This window comes from Leiobunum rupestre, chromosome 2 (assembly GCF_980474605.1).
Source record: "Leiobunum rupestre chromosome 2, qqLeiRupe1.1.hap1, whole genome shotgun sequence".
Taxonomy (NCBI): Eukaryota; Metazoa; Arthropoda; class Arachnida; order Opiliones; family Sclerosomatidae; genus Leiobunum; species Leiobunum rupestre.
The window spans coordinates 79278148-79295245 of NC_143385.1; the positions used below are offsets into that span (position 1 = coordinate 79278148).

General features: G+C 35.2%; 1 protein-coding gene across 4 annotated transcripts in view; it reads right to left on the reverse strand.

Moving 5' to 3' along the window:
* Nucleotides 1–1053: 1053 nt before the first annotated feature.
* The window catches only part of Flo2 (flotillin-2), a 47916-nt gene continuing 31871 nt past the window's right edge, over nucleotides 1054–17098 (reverse strand). For 2 of the 4 annotated variants that reach the window (XM_090166433.1, XM_090166434.1), the window contains 3 exons: nucleotides 10283–10466; nucleotides 6312–6458; nucleotides 2495–4536 (listed from right to left, as the gene is read on the reverse strand). In XM_090166433.1, the coding sequence (XP_090022559.1) occupies nucleotides 4507–4536; nucleotides 6312–6458; nucleotides 10283–10466 (361 nt within the window). In that variant the 3' untranslated portion in view covers nucleotides 2495–4506. Of the gene's footprint in view, nucleotides 2297–2494; nucleotides 4537–6311; nucleotides 6459–10282; nucleotides 10467–17098 lie in introns of those variants that run through there. The other 2 variants (XR_016478588.1, XR_016478587.1) reach the window with 2 other exon arrangements.

Sequence of the window (17098 nt, forward strand, 5' to 3'; positions counted from 1 at the left end):
AGTTTGTATTTAGTTTGTATACACATTATTAGTTGATATTAACTTGGTATTAAGTAGGCTCAAGTTGTCAGCATATTTCAAGTTACTTAGTGGAAGGGGTAATGAGTTGTTATTCAGTTGGTAGGAAAATACTTCTTTTGCTAAGTTTGTAATTAGTTGGTTTTTAGTAGTCAGGAAATTACATAATATTTTTAAGTTGGTTTTTAGATGTTTCCCTAGTAGGATTTAAGTTGCTTTTAAGTAGTTAAATGTAAATGTCGATTCTGGTTTAGTTGGAAATAAGTTGATTAATAAAGACGATTTAAGTTATTTTTTAGTAGGCATTTGTCCCAAATACAAACTGAAAACCAAGTTGAAATACAAGTTGTCGTAAGTGGTTTTTAGCCAACTTATTTTTTGGTAAGGGGTGGTACTCAATATCAACTAAATAATCACGGAACATTTAAATGAGGATAATGCTAATTTCATTTGTAGGGGGATTGTACAATAGTCTACCTGAGATAGCTTAGTCACTAAGGCCTTGTCATTTCTCCATTTTCATCATTAAGAACATGGTGAAATAATGATGAAAATAGGGAAATGTAAACAAGGTAAAATAAAAACTCAAATATTATAAAAATTCAAGATCAATTTCTTCCTAAATCACAATGTATTTCATGGACACTTAACTGTACATAGCTAATTTCACTGACCCTTAGTTTTACTGTTTTTAGTACTGATATGCTTAATGCTCCAGTACCTCTTAAATACAAAATTTAAATCTAAAACGACATTAATTTTTTAAGCTAAGTATTATTCTAAAAATATAAACCTTTATAGGGTGGAATGGCAGTGGTTAGAGCTATACAAAGCTTAAGTTAGATTAAAATATCTCCAATGTCATTCTCCAATTCCCTTTCACTTCCAACTTATTCACATTCTTGTCACGTTTTAGAAACTTTAAAAAATGAGATGTGAAAGGGATTAGCTAGCTTACAATTAACATAGAATGATCAATATAAGTTTTCTGAAGTGTTATCTAAGAATTTTAAACATTTCTTGTTGAAGCGATACTTCAAGATACGCACACTTTATAATGATAAATCAACTTTACAAATGATATAGCATAGAGACATGCTATATTGTTTTACACAATTAAGGCAGTATAACTATACTCAAAAGAAAATTAATGCAAAATCTTTAAACAAGAATTTTAGAAAACCAAGATAAGTTGGGCAAGCCCAAAATAGATGGTCCAGCTATGGCCAAACATAGTCCATCAGAAGCAAATGAATAAGCAGTTACTGAAAAACTATTTACCAATTCCATGTCCATCAATTTATCGTTTATTACAACCAAACTCTGGTCAATACCATATTCACAACATCGTACTCTCAATCGATCCCCGAGTTCCCAGTAGAGACTGCAAGCCGTCTCTCTTCCTCTCTCTCTCTCTCACACATGGAGGGATTTTGTACTATAAATTGCATTTTTTAAAAGAGAGCCATCACATGAATGAACCGATTTTCAAGATAAGAGTGTGAAAGGACTTTGCTAACGTTAGTGGACCTTACAGGAAATCGCAGATAAAAAATAAAAACTTGTTCATTTACTTTGGCTTTCATACTTAACCCCCTTCATGCTCAACAGACAATCAAAAAAGCTCTTAAAGGTTTTTAGGACTAACCCCTTATTGCTTATTAGGAATTGTCCCCTCAATGACTTTAAAAAACCCTATAATAACTCTTCGACACCTAAATACACTAAATCAAAACCAAATGTTACCTTCTTCAACACAATGCTACAATCTTTTAGTTTCGTTAAATTATTTTTATAAGACAAAGCATTTGCTGAAAATTGCCCATCCTCCCAATTTTAAAGAGGTAAACGAAGAGGGCTAGGCTAAAGACCTATAGCTGGACCAATAAAAGTAAACTACCATGCTACAGAAAATATGGTATAAAATATTTTTTCAACATATCCACACTATAGTTTTGCATTAATATTTCACATGGGAATTCCTGCATATTTTCTATAAGTAATATAACTACAAATCAAAATATATTAGTGATTTAAAAAAAATTATGCCGGAATAAATCATTTAAGTGTTATAACGATATTAAAACATCAAATTAAAAGTAATAAAACCAACAGCGTGATAAATAACACAAAAAGCCAGTACTAATTAGAGCAAAATAATAATTTTAATGAATTTCAATCATAAACATCAATTGTTAAAAAACCAGTTCAAAGCATTAAGTCACTTAATTGAAAATATTTGCATAATTAACAACAGCTTCCAACAGTCAGGAAAAAGCTATGAAAAAATGCAAAAAAAACTTAATTTTACATAGACATCATTTTAAATGAATACATTTTATTTTGTTAGATAGTGCAAGTTTAAACTTTAACTTAAAAATACACTTAATATATTTGACTAGAGCTTTGTACTGGTTTTCAATTTGTAATTAAAACAAATAATTACTGGTACATAAAACTGATAAATACTGGTATGTGACCTTCAGATTAAATATTTACTTTCCAAATAAAAGGAAAATGGTTTCAGATTGTAACTTCAAACTCATGTAACATATAACAATAAGTAATTTGCGCATAGTAAAATTAAGGTTTGGCTGAGAATTCAGTAGATGTACTTCCCTTTGATGAAATTCCATTTAAAACTTTATTTTACTATGTGAAAGAGTAATGCACAATTTGCACAAAAATTTACTTTAAATAAAACTGGTTTTCATTTAAATTGTGCAGCTGGTGGTAAGATGTTCATGAATTTCTAGCTATGCCACTGCGCAACCATTTTAAGTGAAACCAAGTGAATTAAAGTATAAATTTGCTAAACACAATAATCAGGTGTGTAGTTTCTGTAAAAGAATCCTCTTACCAAAGAATTGTGCGTTGGTTTAAAATGGATTCCATAGATTCACATATAGTGCAATTAAAATATATGATATGATCAGATCATTATGATAATTAATTATGTTCAGAACTGATTAAGCTATGGCGATGGGACATTTATAAATTACAAAAATGTGCCAGTGATAAAGAAAATTATATTCATACATATTTCATATACTAGATTTGAGCTATAAAAAGCTTATTAATACTAAGCACGCAGATCATACAAAAGAGACCAAACTAGAGAAATGTCATAAAATTGTGTTGCTATTGATTTTTATGGTAAATATTACATCGTAAAAACGTAAAACTACAAACTTCTACAAAAAGATTTATAAAAAGCTCTCAATTTAAATTATAATAAAAATTTACAAATCTTAGTACGAAAGTAAAAACCCAAAGGTAGACAAATGTAAATCAAAGGATAAATACACTTTCTTTAAAGATCTTTACAGAAACCAGAAAAACCGTTATTCAAATCAATAGTTATTAAAACAAATGATTTAAATATTTACCATAAAAAGAGTGCAATTTAAAATTACTTCATAGCCCTCTAAAAATATACACTGTAATAAAAAAAAGTTGCCCCAAATTTGTTTTTAAACTTTTGCTATAAGTTGCTATATAATTTGGAAGTTACCAAATGGTGGAATCTAGCAATGTAGGCAACAGATAAGCATCATTGCGAGGGAAACAGTTGGACCCTATTTCAAGGCATAACATAGAGATATTTTCAGAAGGCTATGTTTACAAAAAGTAAATTCTATTACCTCCAGAAATGTAAATAGTACCAATTTGATATTTACCTTAGAAAAATAATATTTTAAAGCTAAATAAATATTATATTTAACAAGATACTTTGTTAAAAAATATTTATAATAATTATACCATCACTCTTACAGTATCTTAACTTTTAAAAAGTCTGTAAAAAAATCAAAATATAGTAACTATTTACAAGTCTGTCACTAAAATTGATTTAATAAATTCATGGAAACAGGGTGGGCAAGAACAATCCAATCCAGTTTTACCCAGCTGGATTAAATCAGTGAAATCTACAATGAAAGTATAACCTCTGGATTTTTCAAACTTTTAAAATAATTTTTGCAGTTAAAAGTATTATCTATTATGTATTTTAATTGTTTGATAAAGAAAAATGACTTAACACAGGAACGCACTTGAGGCATTGTTTTTTAAATATCCGGTTAACCAGCCAAAATCCCCAACAATGAATTTTTCATAAAAATTTTAATTTTTGCCAACCCTGCGCAGAGAGCTCCATTAGTACTGGTAATTTCTTTTTCATAAATGAAGTATTTAGTTAGAGAAGCTTAATTAACAATAATAACTATTTGACAATATAAATGAAACAATTGACACTAACCATATGTGTATGGAAATAAAAATTGACATTGCATACATAAAGTATAATAACTATAGTAACTATAAAAAATAATTGTGTACAGTGATTTTTTATTCACCTTATTTATAAAAGGCCTCAAGTGTTTATCTTCATAGCAGAAGGATGTTTACGCAAGATTGATTCAGCGAGCACATTTAGAAAATCCCTTCTTTAACAACAGTCCATTGACGTTTTTCATGTTCACATCATTAAAATTACTTGGCTCCAGGTATTTTCCCTAGAACCTGTAACATATTCAAATATGAAATACAATCCACTAAACATAACGGACGGTGTACAGACTAAAGCCAATCCACTTCACTACTACCTCTGTTAGTCACTAACATGATTAGTTGTATCAGGAAACTATATATGTATATAGGCTTATGGAACGCTATAGTGGCCCTGATAATTCTCATAGAAACAGCGAGATTTTCCTTATGACGGGCTAAGCTATACATGGCGACTAGTCGACATTAAGCCTTACCTATAATAGAAATTCACTTACTATCTTCCTCTTTTTACACTATCTAAATATTGTTATTATATGTGGAACTAGAAAAGTTTTCCGAAGAACATGTTAAATTTTCCAAGATCTTCAGTGTAAGAACTTTGCGGGCTTTCTAAAATCCCTTTTCTGGTAAGTACTTTCTGATTGAGTTTCCTTCACGGCTTCTTGGCCACCGCAGCCAGTCAAATAATTAAAATCTGGCTAGGACTACATTCAACGTAGTTTAACTCCACAGATAGGTTTCTTAAGCTACCTTTCCAGCAAAGTGACAATGAATCCATAGATGATTATAGTACGGATTTGAAATTTTCAGGACAAAAAGAACGTGTAGGGGGTAACTTGACAGCGGGAATTTCAATGACCTTGACTCAGGTCTTCATGGTCATTCAAAATTTATCTCTAGAACCATTAAAGATACAAAGTTGGTTTCAATTAGAAGTGTTCCCAGTAAAATTTCAGGTATGAATATAATAATCATAATAATCAGCTAGGCTAATACCCAAGGCACCACCTTAGGCCTAAGTCATCAAGCGACTTTTGAAGCCTTTTAATTCAGGTGGCCGGGTTACAATGCGTAGGAGGGTGGTGGCAAGCCCTGCATGCCACGCAAGCCAACAGCTCCCTACACTAACTATTACCGTTAACCTCAACAAGTTTTCACCCAGTGCCAAAAGCTGGGATCGAACCCGGCTCCTCTTGCTGCGAGGCCAAAGTGCTAACCACTCCGCCACCCCACTTTCAACATACCTGATTTGACCAATAACTAGTTGAGGGATTTTACACAAAACAAGAAGGTTATGATGGAAATAATGTTACTAGATACCAGGTTGAATTTGCAAGGTGATTTAGGACTATTTCAAAACGCAATTTATTAAGTATTTGTATTATTTCTTATGACAAAAAAACCACACACCTAAACAGCTCAAAAACGAAAGTAAAACTAATACCATATTTTTAGCAGACGACGGATTAAAGGGAATTTCTACACAGGGGTAGACAAGTATTTTTCCTATACGAAGTATAAAACTATTTCTAACACTACTTAATGTAAATAAGCTAGATGGCACTCCCATTATAGATAAAAAGAAGCTCATGAAAAATAAATAAGCAATGGTAGGTACATAAATTAATTATGAAAATAATTAAATAAAATTTATTTACTTTTTATAATGTAATTAATCTATATGGCGCTCCTGTGCAATAACAATAAAAGAGGGGACATTTGGGGAAAGAAGGTCTGAACACTTCCATAACAGAGCATCCCTAAAGTTAAATAGCCTTGGTTATATTATTCCATTAAATTAATTTATCAAAAATTCTGGTACTAGCTTCCAAGTTATGTTAACCTTCAAAAGTTCACAACCGTTCCAATTTTTGATGCTCTTCACCAATAGGCGTAACAGAAAATATCTAACATACGTTTGGTCATACCGAATATAAATTGATCTGAGTACTGACTGTTGAAGGAGCTCAAATAGAATCAAATTTCCAAAATATAATATTAAATACCTTGGACAAGTCTACTCCAGTGAGGGCTTGGACAGCTGGAGGTAGTTGGCTCACTAATTTTGCCACTTCCATAGTTGTCCTGTCATCACCACCAACAAGGACTATTTCACCTGTTTTAGCAAGAGGAGCTGCAACTTCTGCTGCAATCTATAAATAAAAGAAGTGAACACTAATCAAATAAGGTTAACTAAAAAAATAAACTCAGCATTACATATTACAAAACTAGTTCTAAATTAGATTGATTAATAGAGTCTGAAGCTGCCGCGGTGGCGTTTTCTCTAATTTTCAGCACGCCACTGCCAGTTGATTACTTTTAGGGCGCGCCACACTGCCGCGGATGTTCCTTTGGTGTGACCAAGAATGTATTTATTTATACTCAGGGAGAATGAATATGTCGAGATTATTTTTAGCGTTTCTCCAATTCCACCCGTTGGGGCCCCCGGTATGCTCCTCCGATTTAATAAAATCAAATAATACTGCAATCTCATTGGTTCTTAAAAATTACGTTTTTCGCCGCGATTAACGCAGCAGTGAGGACGCAAAAAATAAGACTGCCTCCTTTCCCCCCCTCTTAGCGTGACAGGGTTAGGGGCTCAACGTGTCCGTCGATAGTCTCGACATATTCATTCTCCCTGAGTATAAATAAATACATTCTTGGTGTGACCCCAATCTATTTCCCCACTTTCTGAAATAAATTGAAAAATATCATCTATATCTACTGTTAAAAGTCAGACTCTTATTTGTAGTTTATTTTTTAGTTTTAAAAGGGATAATTAGTTGGCGGTTGAAGAAGTTGCGCCACTTACTGTAATCTATATTAAATAACCAAAGAAAATATAGAAGAGGAATAGCAACTGAACAGATATAGTATTGGGGTTCACTATGTCCTATTAGCTAAGGGCAATGTTTGACTTAAGCCTCCTCATAAGTATACCCTTACCAAAAAATAAGTTGGATTTCAGTTTGTATTTAGTTTGTATACACATTATTAGTTGATATTGAGTTGGTATTAAGTAGGCTCAAGTTGTCGGCATATTTCAAGTTACTATTAAAGGGGTAATAAGTTGTTATTCAGTTGGTAGGAAAATACGGCTTTTGCTAAGTTTATAATTAGTTGGTTTTTAGTAGTCAGGAAATTACATAATATTTTTAAGTTGGTTTTTAGATGTTTCCCTAGTAGGATTTAAGTTGCTTTTAAGTAGTTAAATGTAAATGTTGATTCTGGTTTAGTTGGAAATAAGTTGATTAATAAAGAGGATTTAAGTTATTTTTAAGTAGGCATTTGTCCCAAATACAAACTGAAAACCAAGTTGAAAAACAAGTCGTCCTAAGTGGTTTTTAGCCAACTTATTTTTTTGTAAGGGTAATGCCTGTAAGTAGCCCAAATAGTACAATACTCTCTATGCATCGTGTATCAAAGAAGCCTTCACATTAACTTATTTAACTATAGTTAAAGGGGTAATAAGTTGTTATTAAGTTGGCAGGAAAATCCTTCTTTTAAGTTTGCAATTAGTTGGTTTTAGTAGTCTAGTTGGTGTTAAGTTGGTTTTTAGTAGTCTAGTTGGTGTTAAGTTGGTTTTTAGTAGTCTAGTTGGTGTTAAGTTGGTTTTTAGTAGTCTAGTTGGTGTTGTTGTTTTTAAGTATGGTCTTAGTAAATATTTTGTTTGTATTTGTCTAAATACAAACTTAAAACCAAGTTCCTAGACAACTTATTTTTGTGGTAAGGGTTTACTATAGCTTAGGTCTAAATGACAAAACAATTATGAATTAAGTTAAGCTTTTCAAAACCAAAATTATGTTCATAGTTTTCAAAATTAAGTGTCAGATTTTTTCACAAGGTTTGGGAAAAGTTGCCCTGGTAACTACTTTTAGAATAAAGAATGCACATGTTAATTACTAGTCTGTACTTATAGTTTTATTTTTATTTGAAATTTTTGGCAAAATATCAACAAACCAACGCATATCCAATTTTTTGTGAACATTTCAGTGTGAAAATTAGCAGCGATATTAATTTTTTATAAAACTGAAGTTTTTTAGTGTTACTTAGAGCTTAAATTCGACCCAGTTAATTGTTTAGGTGAAGTAGGATACACGATCGGGACAAAATACAAACACACAAGCCCATGTCCATTTTTTTAATGTTTTTTGAATACTTTAAGTTACTGAACATTTCTATGTCAAAATTAATCTGAAACTAAGGGTTGCCACCTCTCATCCGGGGGGGGATACGGCTCCACACCATCCCCATCTAGCATCACAACCTAGAGGTCATAAAAATATACTTTGCCTCCACCCTATATTCCACAAACTTAAAATTATGTATCCTACTACACCACAAACGGAAAAGTAACGGTAGAAAAAGTTAATTTTCAAAAATTAATATCTCCTTGAATTTTTATTTCCGAAAAATAATTTTGACACAGGAATGTTCAGTATCGTCTAAAGTATCAAAATAAAAATAAAAAACGGACATGCATTGGTGTGTTGATATTCAGCTCATTTTAATGCTTTGTAGCTGCCTTAACCAAAGAAGGTAAGGAAATGTGCCTTCGGAGACCTTAGAATGGACTACACAATAATTATCCTACTATAATAAGAGACTATATCCCTTACCAAAAAATAAGTTGTCTAGGAAATACTTTAAGTTGGTTTTAAGTTTGTATTTGAGACAAATACCAACTAAATACCTACTTAAAAACAACTTTACACCAACTTAAAACTTACTTAATAAAGACCACTTAATAACAACTGATTACCCCTTTAACTACTTAATTGAAATATGCTGACCACTTGAGCCTACTTAAAAACAACTCAATGTCAACTAAGATGTGTATACTAAAATCCAACTTATATTTTGGTAATTTAATCCTTCTTAGATATTTCTACCAAGGAAAGAAATGCAACCCTGCAGCAACTGGGGGAAATACTATAACTGACTAGCAGGCTAGATGGGAGTTAACCACTCCCATACTAACTCCTGACTTCTACTAACCACTGCTTCTCTCTGATCTGCCCTGCCTCTGCTTATCTCCTTTTATATTAAAGCCACACTGGCGCACTTGGGAGTTAGGCCTGATAAGCTAAGGGCCTGGTTATGCTCCAACTCGATATTTTTTCATCGGTGTTGGAATCTAGTCTGTGACCTGAGTGCTAGTGTTAACAAATTACGTAAAGCAGTAAGGGGAAGGGGTTTTGTACAAGCAAATAGTAAATTTTTCATGGGGAAGAATCGCTGAAATGTTACGTCCCATTTCGTAATTCCATACTGGTTTCTTAAATTATAATTTTTTTTCTCATTTATAATTTAATTTAGTATGATTAGTTTTCTAGAGGTAAAATAATAAATAGCCTTAATTTTGAAAGAAATTATAATTAGAAAAAATTTCCATTTAAATTTTAAAAATTAAAATCCGACTCAACTAGTTTCAGCCTTGCATCTTACGCTGCCATCATCAGGAGTGAAGGAAAAATTCGTTGCCTCGTCATTAACGAAATTGCCGGTATGTTACGTGATTAATCTTCAAAAAAATCTGGTCCATAGTACAATGTTCTCTGCGGTTTAAATTGTTTCTATTTTAATAGATTTCTATGGTTTCTAAAAAATTAAGGGCTTTATAATTCGAATTACTGTGTAGAAGTTTCACATCTTGACAGTTAATAATATGTGTTTTTTTCCTTCACTCCTGATGGTGGCAGCGTAAGACGCAAGGCTTAAACTAGTTGACTCAGATTTTAATTTTTTAAATTAAAATGAAAATTTATAGTGCACTCAAATATGTTGTTTTCATTTATTCTAATTATACTTTGCACTAGTGATGGGTATATATTTATTAATTATATAATGTTAAGGTTTATGATGCTATTATGATTAAGGGGGTTGAGTATTTGACTTTTGCTGCCAACTTATTTTAAATTTTGCGACTAGAGCAAATCTCATCCATAGAATCAATAAATGGTTTAAAATGCAATACCTTCGGTAAAGCTTCTAATACAAGACTCATTATCGCAGCATCCCCATACTGTTTATAAGCTGCAGCTTTCATTCTCATCCTCTCAGCTTCAGCTTTTCCAACAGCTTCAATAGCGTAAGCCTCTGCCGCACCAAGCATTTTAATGTGCTCTGCTTCAGCCCTTGCAGCTTCTACTGTTTGAGTCCTTGAAAAAAAAATTCGTATTAATCATGGTTACATCTTAAATCTTATTTTAAATTCAGTAAAGTAGGCACAAAGCACCTTAGTGTTACAATACCAAGTTCTTTGCTCAAAATCAGGCTCAACAGCCTTGTTGGCCAAATGTTATAATAGCTATAGGTAATATATTGGTTCAATATTTTTAATATAGGTATTGTAATCATAGCTGAATGGGCTTGTCTTACACTAAGAGCCCAAGCTCGATTTGAGACTGAGCCCAGGCTTTATTATTAGACTAATACAAGCCCTAGAATAGACCAAACTGTTGCAGTCGTTTATTTCAAGCCAGAGACAAGAGCAATAAAATACAGTTAATTGCACTGAGCCTGAGCTGAGACCAATATAATATAGTGTATTACTACGAGACGAGTTTGAGCTGAGACCATTATTGTTCGTGAGTGAGCTGAGACCATAATGTCACGAGCCAGATAAGAGACTGGAGAGCTGCAGTGCAGCACAACCCGTGCTGTAATGGTTTCCTCATTGCCCGCACGACCGACCAATTTTGATCTCGCTCTGATCGTTCAGTAACACGACCCTCACAGTTGACCGGGTCACTCTAGAAGAGGGCACTGGCCCACTGGGAAAATAGTATACGGAATTTAAGTAATTGGCTCGATGCTATTCTTAGCCTTAACTGTTCGGAATATAAAAGTTCCAGGAACCTTAAATTAATTAATTAATTCCCCCCTTTTATAAAAATTGTCACAGAAGACAGTGACCTGTTAGTAGGCCAACCACCAGCCTAATATTAGACTTGGAGAGCTAGAGCAATTCCTTTGTTCTCTGCCTAGAGGGGCCCCGAGATAAACTCTTTAGCCCCCCTAGGCCATCCATCTCAAGCCAAAGCTTGAGTTGACAGTCAGTCATAGAATTAGAGATAAGGCCATGCACTATGCTAGAGGGGATAAGAACGGCAGGTTCCAGACCAAAGAACCCAGCCTCTTCCCCCTTCTTGGCTAAGGCATCAGCCTTCTCATTCCCATAGAACCCCTGATGGCGAGGAACCCAATAGGGCTGAACTTTATTGTTGGTGCCTAGCTCCAAGAGGAGATTCAAACAGCTATAAACCAGTTTTGAAGAGATCTGAAACTGGTTGAGAGCCTTGAGGGCTGATTGACTATCCAAATAAATTTGGATAACCTTGCCATGAAGCTTCTTTTTAAGACACGATAACAATACCGCCCCAAGTATGACGTCATCAAATTGGATGGCGGCCAATTTAAATAGACCGTGAACAACATTGTCCAACTATATAACAAAGCTATTGATTAATTTTACCTCATTCTTTCACTCCCCCTCTTTGACAGATAGGACAATGTTTAACTTCGTAACTGTAACATTTTTAAACAGCTTATTTAAGGTTTTTGTTAATATTTCCGCGACATTATTAATCGATTTTACATATTTTAAAAGTAAGGTACACAGACACACGAGATTTTCGACCAAGTGTTATATTTAATTTATACCTTGGGCGATGAGGAATATTTTGATGCAAGAATTAAGTGGCGCAAATTTATATTCACGGAGATATTTAACTTTAAAAATTTTGATTTTCAACGCTCATTTGGCGGTTGGACGATACTAGGTGCGTTTGGCTAGGTACTGTCACGTTTTAGAAAGCCCAGCTTGATTAGCAAGAATGGGGTTGGGGTGGCGCCAATAAGAGGAACGCTTGACGCTTGACGGCGTTTTCGCACGTGTTGTCAGACGCCAATAAGGGGAACGCTGGATATTCGTCGTTGTGTTTTCTGAGGCAGTTCCATTTATTATATTTTACATTGCTGCAACTTTGCATTCCCCAACGCCATAAGCACACAAAAAGACGTATGACGGTTTAGTTTTCATATTAATACATTCCTTCATTAGTTCTACTGCACTCAAAACAACTTGAATATTTCGGATTTATAGTAAAATACCCTTGCTTTACGTTGATTTTAAATGTTAAATCTCCGTACCAGGAAGTAACTTAGCCACAGTGGGAACCGAGGGGCTAACCACTCTTAGAAAGTCTGTACACCGGATTACACTTAGATTAGCACTGCCAAAGGCAGGGACTTCAAAGATTACGCGTAATCCCATTAGTACAGTCAAAGGTACGGCTCTGTACACCGATTACACGGAGTCATCAGCCCCTCAGTGGGAACATCTAGAATTCGCATCCGATCCCCAGTCGCTATCGCTATACAGGGAGTTAACTAAAAAACGATACAGAACCAATTTCTCTAAATGTGTTTATGTAGGAATTTGAAATTTGCTCGTTATTATTATTATTATTATTATTATTGAGTGGGGTGGCAAGCCAAACACTTCCGACCTAAGGTCCATTGTGCATCCCCAAACTGGTTGACTTAAGTAAGTCCTATTGCCGACATAAAGCTTAAAATCTGCCCGGCCGTGATATTAGAGACGTCATACGTCTCCAACCGATGCATACCCAAATGCTCAAACCTCTGGGCTGCATAGTAATCGCAGCTACAGAGTACATGTGAGGCAGTTTCCTCCTCAGCTAGACAAGATCTGCAAATCGGGTCATCACTGACCCCAATAAGCGTTAAATGTCTGTTAAGATGGCAGTGACCTGTAAGTAGGCCAGTAACAATCCTAATACTGGACCTAGAGAGTGAGAGTAATTCTCTAGCTCTCTCCCTAGATGGGCCAAGAGTGAACTCTTTGGCCTGCCTTTGACCCTCAATTTCAGACCATTGTCTGAGTTGACGATCCGACATAAACTTGGAGATTAAGCCGCGTACAAGTCCTCGGGAGATGGGGAGAGCAGGTTCTGGACCAATGAACCCAGCCCTCGCACCTTCCTTGGCCAAGGCGTCGGCCCTTTCGTTCCCAAGATGCCCCTTATGCCCAGGTACCCAACAAAGTTTAACTTTATTGTGCAACCCAAGAGTGCAGAGGAGATCTAAGCAGCTAAAAACCAGTTTAGAAAGAATACTATACTGGCTGAGAGCTCTAAGAGCAGCCTGGCTATCTGAATAAATCTGGATAACCTTCCCATGATACCCCTGATGTAAACAGTGAGCAACACAGGAGCAAATGGCAAAAATTTCAGCCTGGAATACACTAGTGTGTATCCCTAGACTTTCATAGAAGCCAAAATTATTAGTAAGGCAATACATCCCCGCACCAGTGCCATAGTGTGTCTTAGACCCATCAGTGAACCAGACGATCTCTCCTCTGGTACCGAGGGTCAAGTGACTCCACTCCACACGGCTAGGGAAGTTGACCTCAAAAGGTTTACTAAAGTGGAGTTTAGTAACCATCAGATCAGAGCCCATTGTTAAAATCGGCATCTGATTGGACATATCTCGGAAGAGCTTGGTGTGGCTATGCTCCCAATTATTAGCCTTCCACCAGCCATTTTGGTTAAGCCTATAGGCACCTAAAAGGGCAGCTTCCTCAATAAAAAGGTGGAGAGGAAGCATATTCAGGAGTATTTCCAGAGAAGCGCTTGGGGCTAGCTGTTCTCATGGCTCCTGTAATGCCGACACAAGCCAGCCTTTGCAGAGTGCGCAGATCAAACTGCACAGTCCTTAAAGTAACCCTTGGCCACCAGACCACAGCTGCATAAGACAGGATAGGTCTGATGATCATGGTGTACAGCCAGTACACAGTCCTGGGGCTTAAGCCCCAGGTCTTGCTAACTGCACTTCTAGTTCTCCAAAATAACATTTTGCCCCTCTTGACTATGTAGTCAAGGTGTGGTTTCCATGTTAGTTTGCTATCCAGGATGACCCCGAGGTACTTCACCTCGGTGCTCTCCACTAGGTCCTTTCCAAATAAGGAAATACCCTCAAACATACCTTTTATCCTTCTACGAGTAAAAGGAACCAAGACAGTTTTATTAGGATTAACCATGAGGTTGACCTCCTTGCACCAGCTCTCAACTGATGCTAGGGCCCTCCTCATTACGTCCTTCACTGTTGCCGGGAATTTCCCAGTAATGATAATAGCAATATCATCGGCGTAACCGAAACAGCGGCATCCTCCCCTGTTCAACTTCCGAACGAGTTCATCCACCACCAGGCACCACAGAATTTGCTCGTTACATAGAGGGTGCAAGGGGACAAATGATAATGAAAATTTCAATGACCTTGAACCAGGTCTTCATTATATTTTATCTCAAGAACCATTAGGATTAGAAGAATGGTTCCGAATGGTTCCAATTAGAAATGAGTTCTACGTTTAATTTTAAGTCTAAACAGCTTTGACCCGATCTAATGTGACCAATGGGAAGCCGAGAAAGATTAGACCAAAACCCATAAGGTCATGTGTGGTATTCTAATCAAGACATGACATTTAAGTGCTTAAATCGAAAACTACCAGATCTAATGAATCAAAATTGTCGTGACACTCTAAACTGAGTGTGGGAGTTCGAAATTTGTAACTTATGATGACCTTGAAACATTAGTTCAAGGTCATTCCAAATTAATCTCGAGAACCATTAGGATTAGGAGAATGTTTCCAATTAGAAAAAATCCCGCCAAAGTTTTTTAAGACAAATTTCCTTTCACTCGGGGTAAATAAACCAATAAAACTCCAAAATAAACGTTAATTAAATGTTTAAAGATGCACCAAGTATTTTTATAAACTTTTTTAGTTTAAATGTTTTAAACACAAAAGAAACTAAACAAGTAATTGAAATAAATAAGTAACTAATAAAACGTAAGAATTATTTACAAATAATTAAAATAAATACATAAATAAATAAATAAATTATGAAAAAGCTGAAGATTAACTTTCCTAATTCTGCCTAAGCTTCTCTGGTACTACGGCGCGGATTTACATTAAAATACGCCAAGAGATCGACGTCTAAGTTGCGTACTTGGTTTTGTGGTCCTGGGTGAAGTGTACTACAGCGGCCTCATCGAATTTGATATTAATTTTGGTTGCGCCTGATAGACCTTGTCACATAGATGTCGAGGGTATTTTTTATTTTGGCCGCAAATGATTATTTAATTGTTTAACTTAATTTTTTTAATTTTAAAAATTTCTCATTTTCATTGAATTTTATATTAATTTTGGTTGCGCCTGATAGACCTTGTCACGTAGATGCCGAGGGTATTTTTTATTTTGGCCGCAAATGAGTATTTAATTGTTTAATTTAATTTTTTTAATTTTAGAAATTTCTCATTTTCATTGAATTTTATATTAATTTTGGTTGCGCCTGATAGACCTTGTCACGTAGATGCCGAGGGTAATTTTTATTTTGGCCGCAAATGATTATTTAATTTTTTATGTAATTTTAAATTTCAAATTTTTGTCATTTTCACGTGTTTCGTTGTACTTATTTCCGTCGTGTGTTCGCCGACACCACAGTTTCGGTGTCCTAATGAATTCCACGTGATATTCCCTTTTTGTATAAAATCAATTACAGTTGTTCATTTTCTCGGTGTTTTGTATTTTTGGGCCACAAAGTAATATTCCCGTACTTTATCAAATCTTTTACAATTTTTGTTCATTTTCTAGGTGTTTTCTATTTTTGGGCCACTTCGTTTCTGGTTGAGATTAAAAGTATATACTTGATGCGTAAGGCTTGGTACTGTCCTCTAGGTCGCGTTATAGATGGCCCATCGCTTTTTTTAGTATGGGGTTGGGGAGGCGCTGCGCGCCCCCAGCGCTTGAGCGAAGTGAGTGCGCGGCGCCGTTAGACGCCAATACGGGGAATCTCAAAGTGCGTCAGGCGCCAATACGGGGAGTTTAGTAACGTGTTTTACGTGTTTTCGAAGTAATTATCTTCGTCGGAATGGGGCTGGGCGTGTCAAAAAAGTGGTGTCGACGGATACACGACTAAAATATTTTTTAGAAAAACGTTACTAAACTCCTAAAATGACGCCTTTTTTAAAAGTTAAGTTGATTAAAAAAGTTATCATTTGCGGCCCAAAAAAAGCAGTTTCGTAATCTACGCGTCAAGTGCTACATTCTCCACCAAAAAAAACGAATTACATGAGGCCGCTGTAGTGCAATTTTGCCGAGATGGACATCCTTGAGCAACGAAAAGTGGCTGAATTTGTCGAAAAATCTTGGGCTGCCACTGGGGCTATGCCCTAAAGAAGGACCGTAACGGACAAATCATTCGGTATAAAGCTCAATTGGTCGCACTGGGTTTTGGTTTGAAAGAAGGTGTGGATTATGACAATGTATTTAATTTTCCTGTCATACGATTATTCATATCATTATTTGTGCTATGTTTTGGTTGTGTACAAATACACATGGATGTTATCAATGCCTATCTATATGGCACGCTTGACAGCACTGTATATATGAAGCAGGTTCCGGGATATGAAAAAGCCAATCCTATGCAATATTGTTTACGCTTACATAAATCATTGTATGGGTTACCTCAAAGTGGTCAGAAATGGTACTTATATTGGATAAAAGCTTTAAAGAATTGGGCTTTACAAAAATGTGTGGTACGAATTTATTTTATTATGATGCAACAGGTCAGGCGACACCGCTAGATGTCGCCTGTTTCGTTGCAGTCTATCTCCTGTTCATATTTTTTAGAGGCGGAAAAACAAAAGTACTCCAGTCACGTGTGGCAAATTAGTTTTTTGTTTTTAATATAAAAAGCCTCAGACCTGG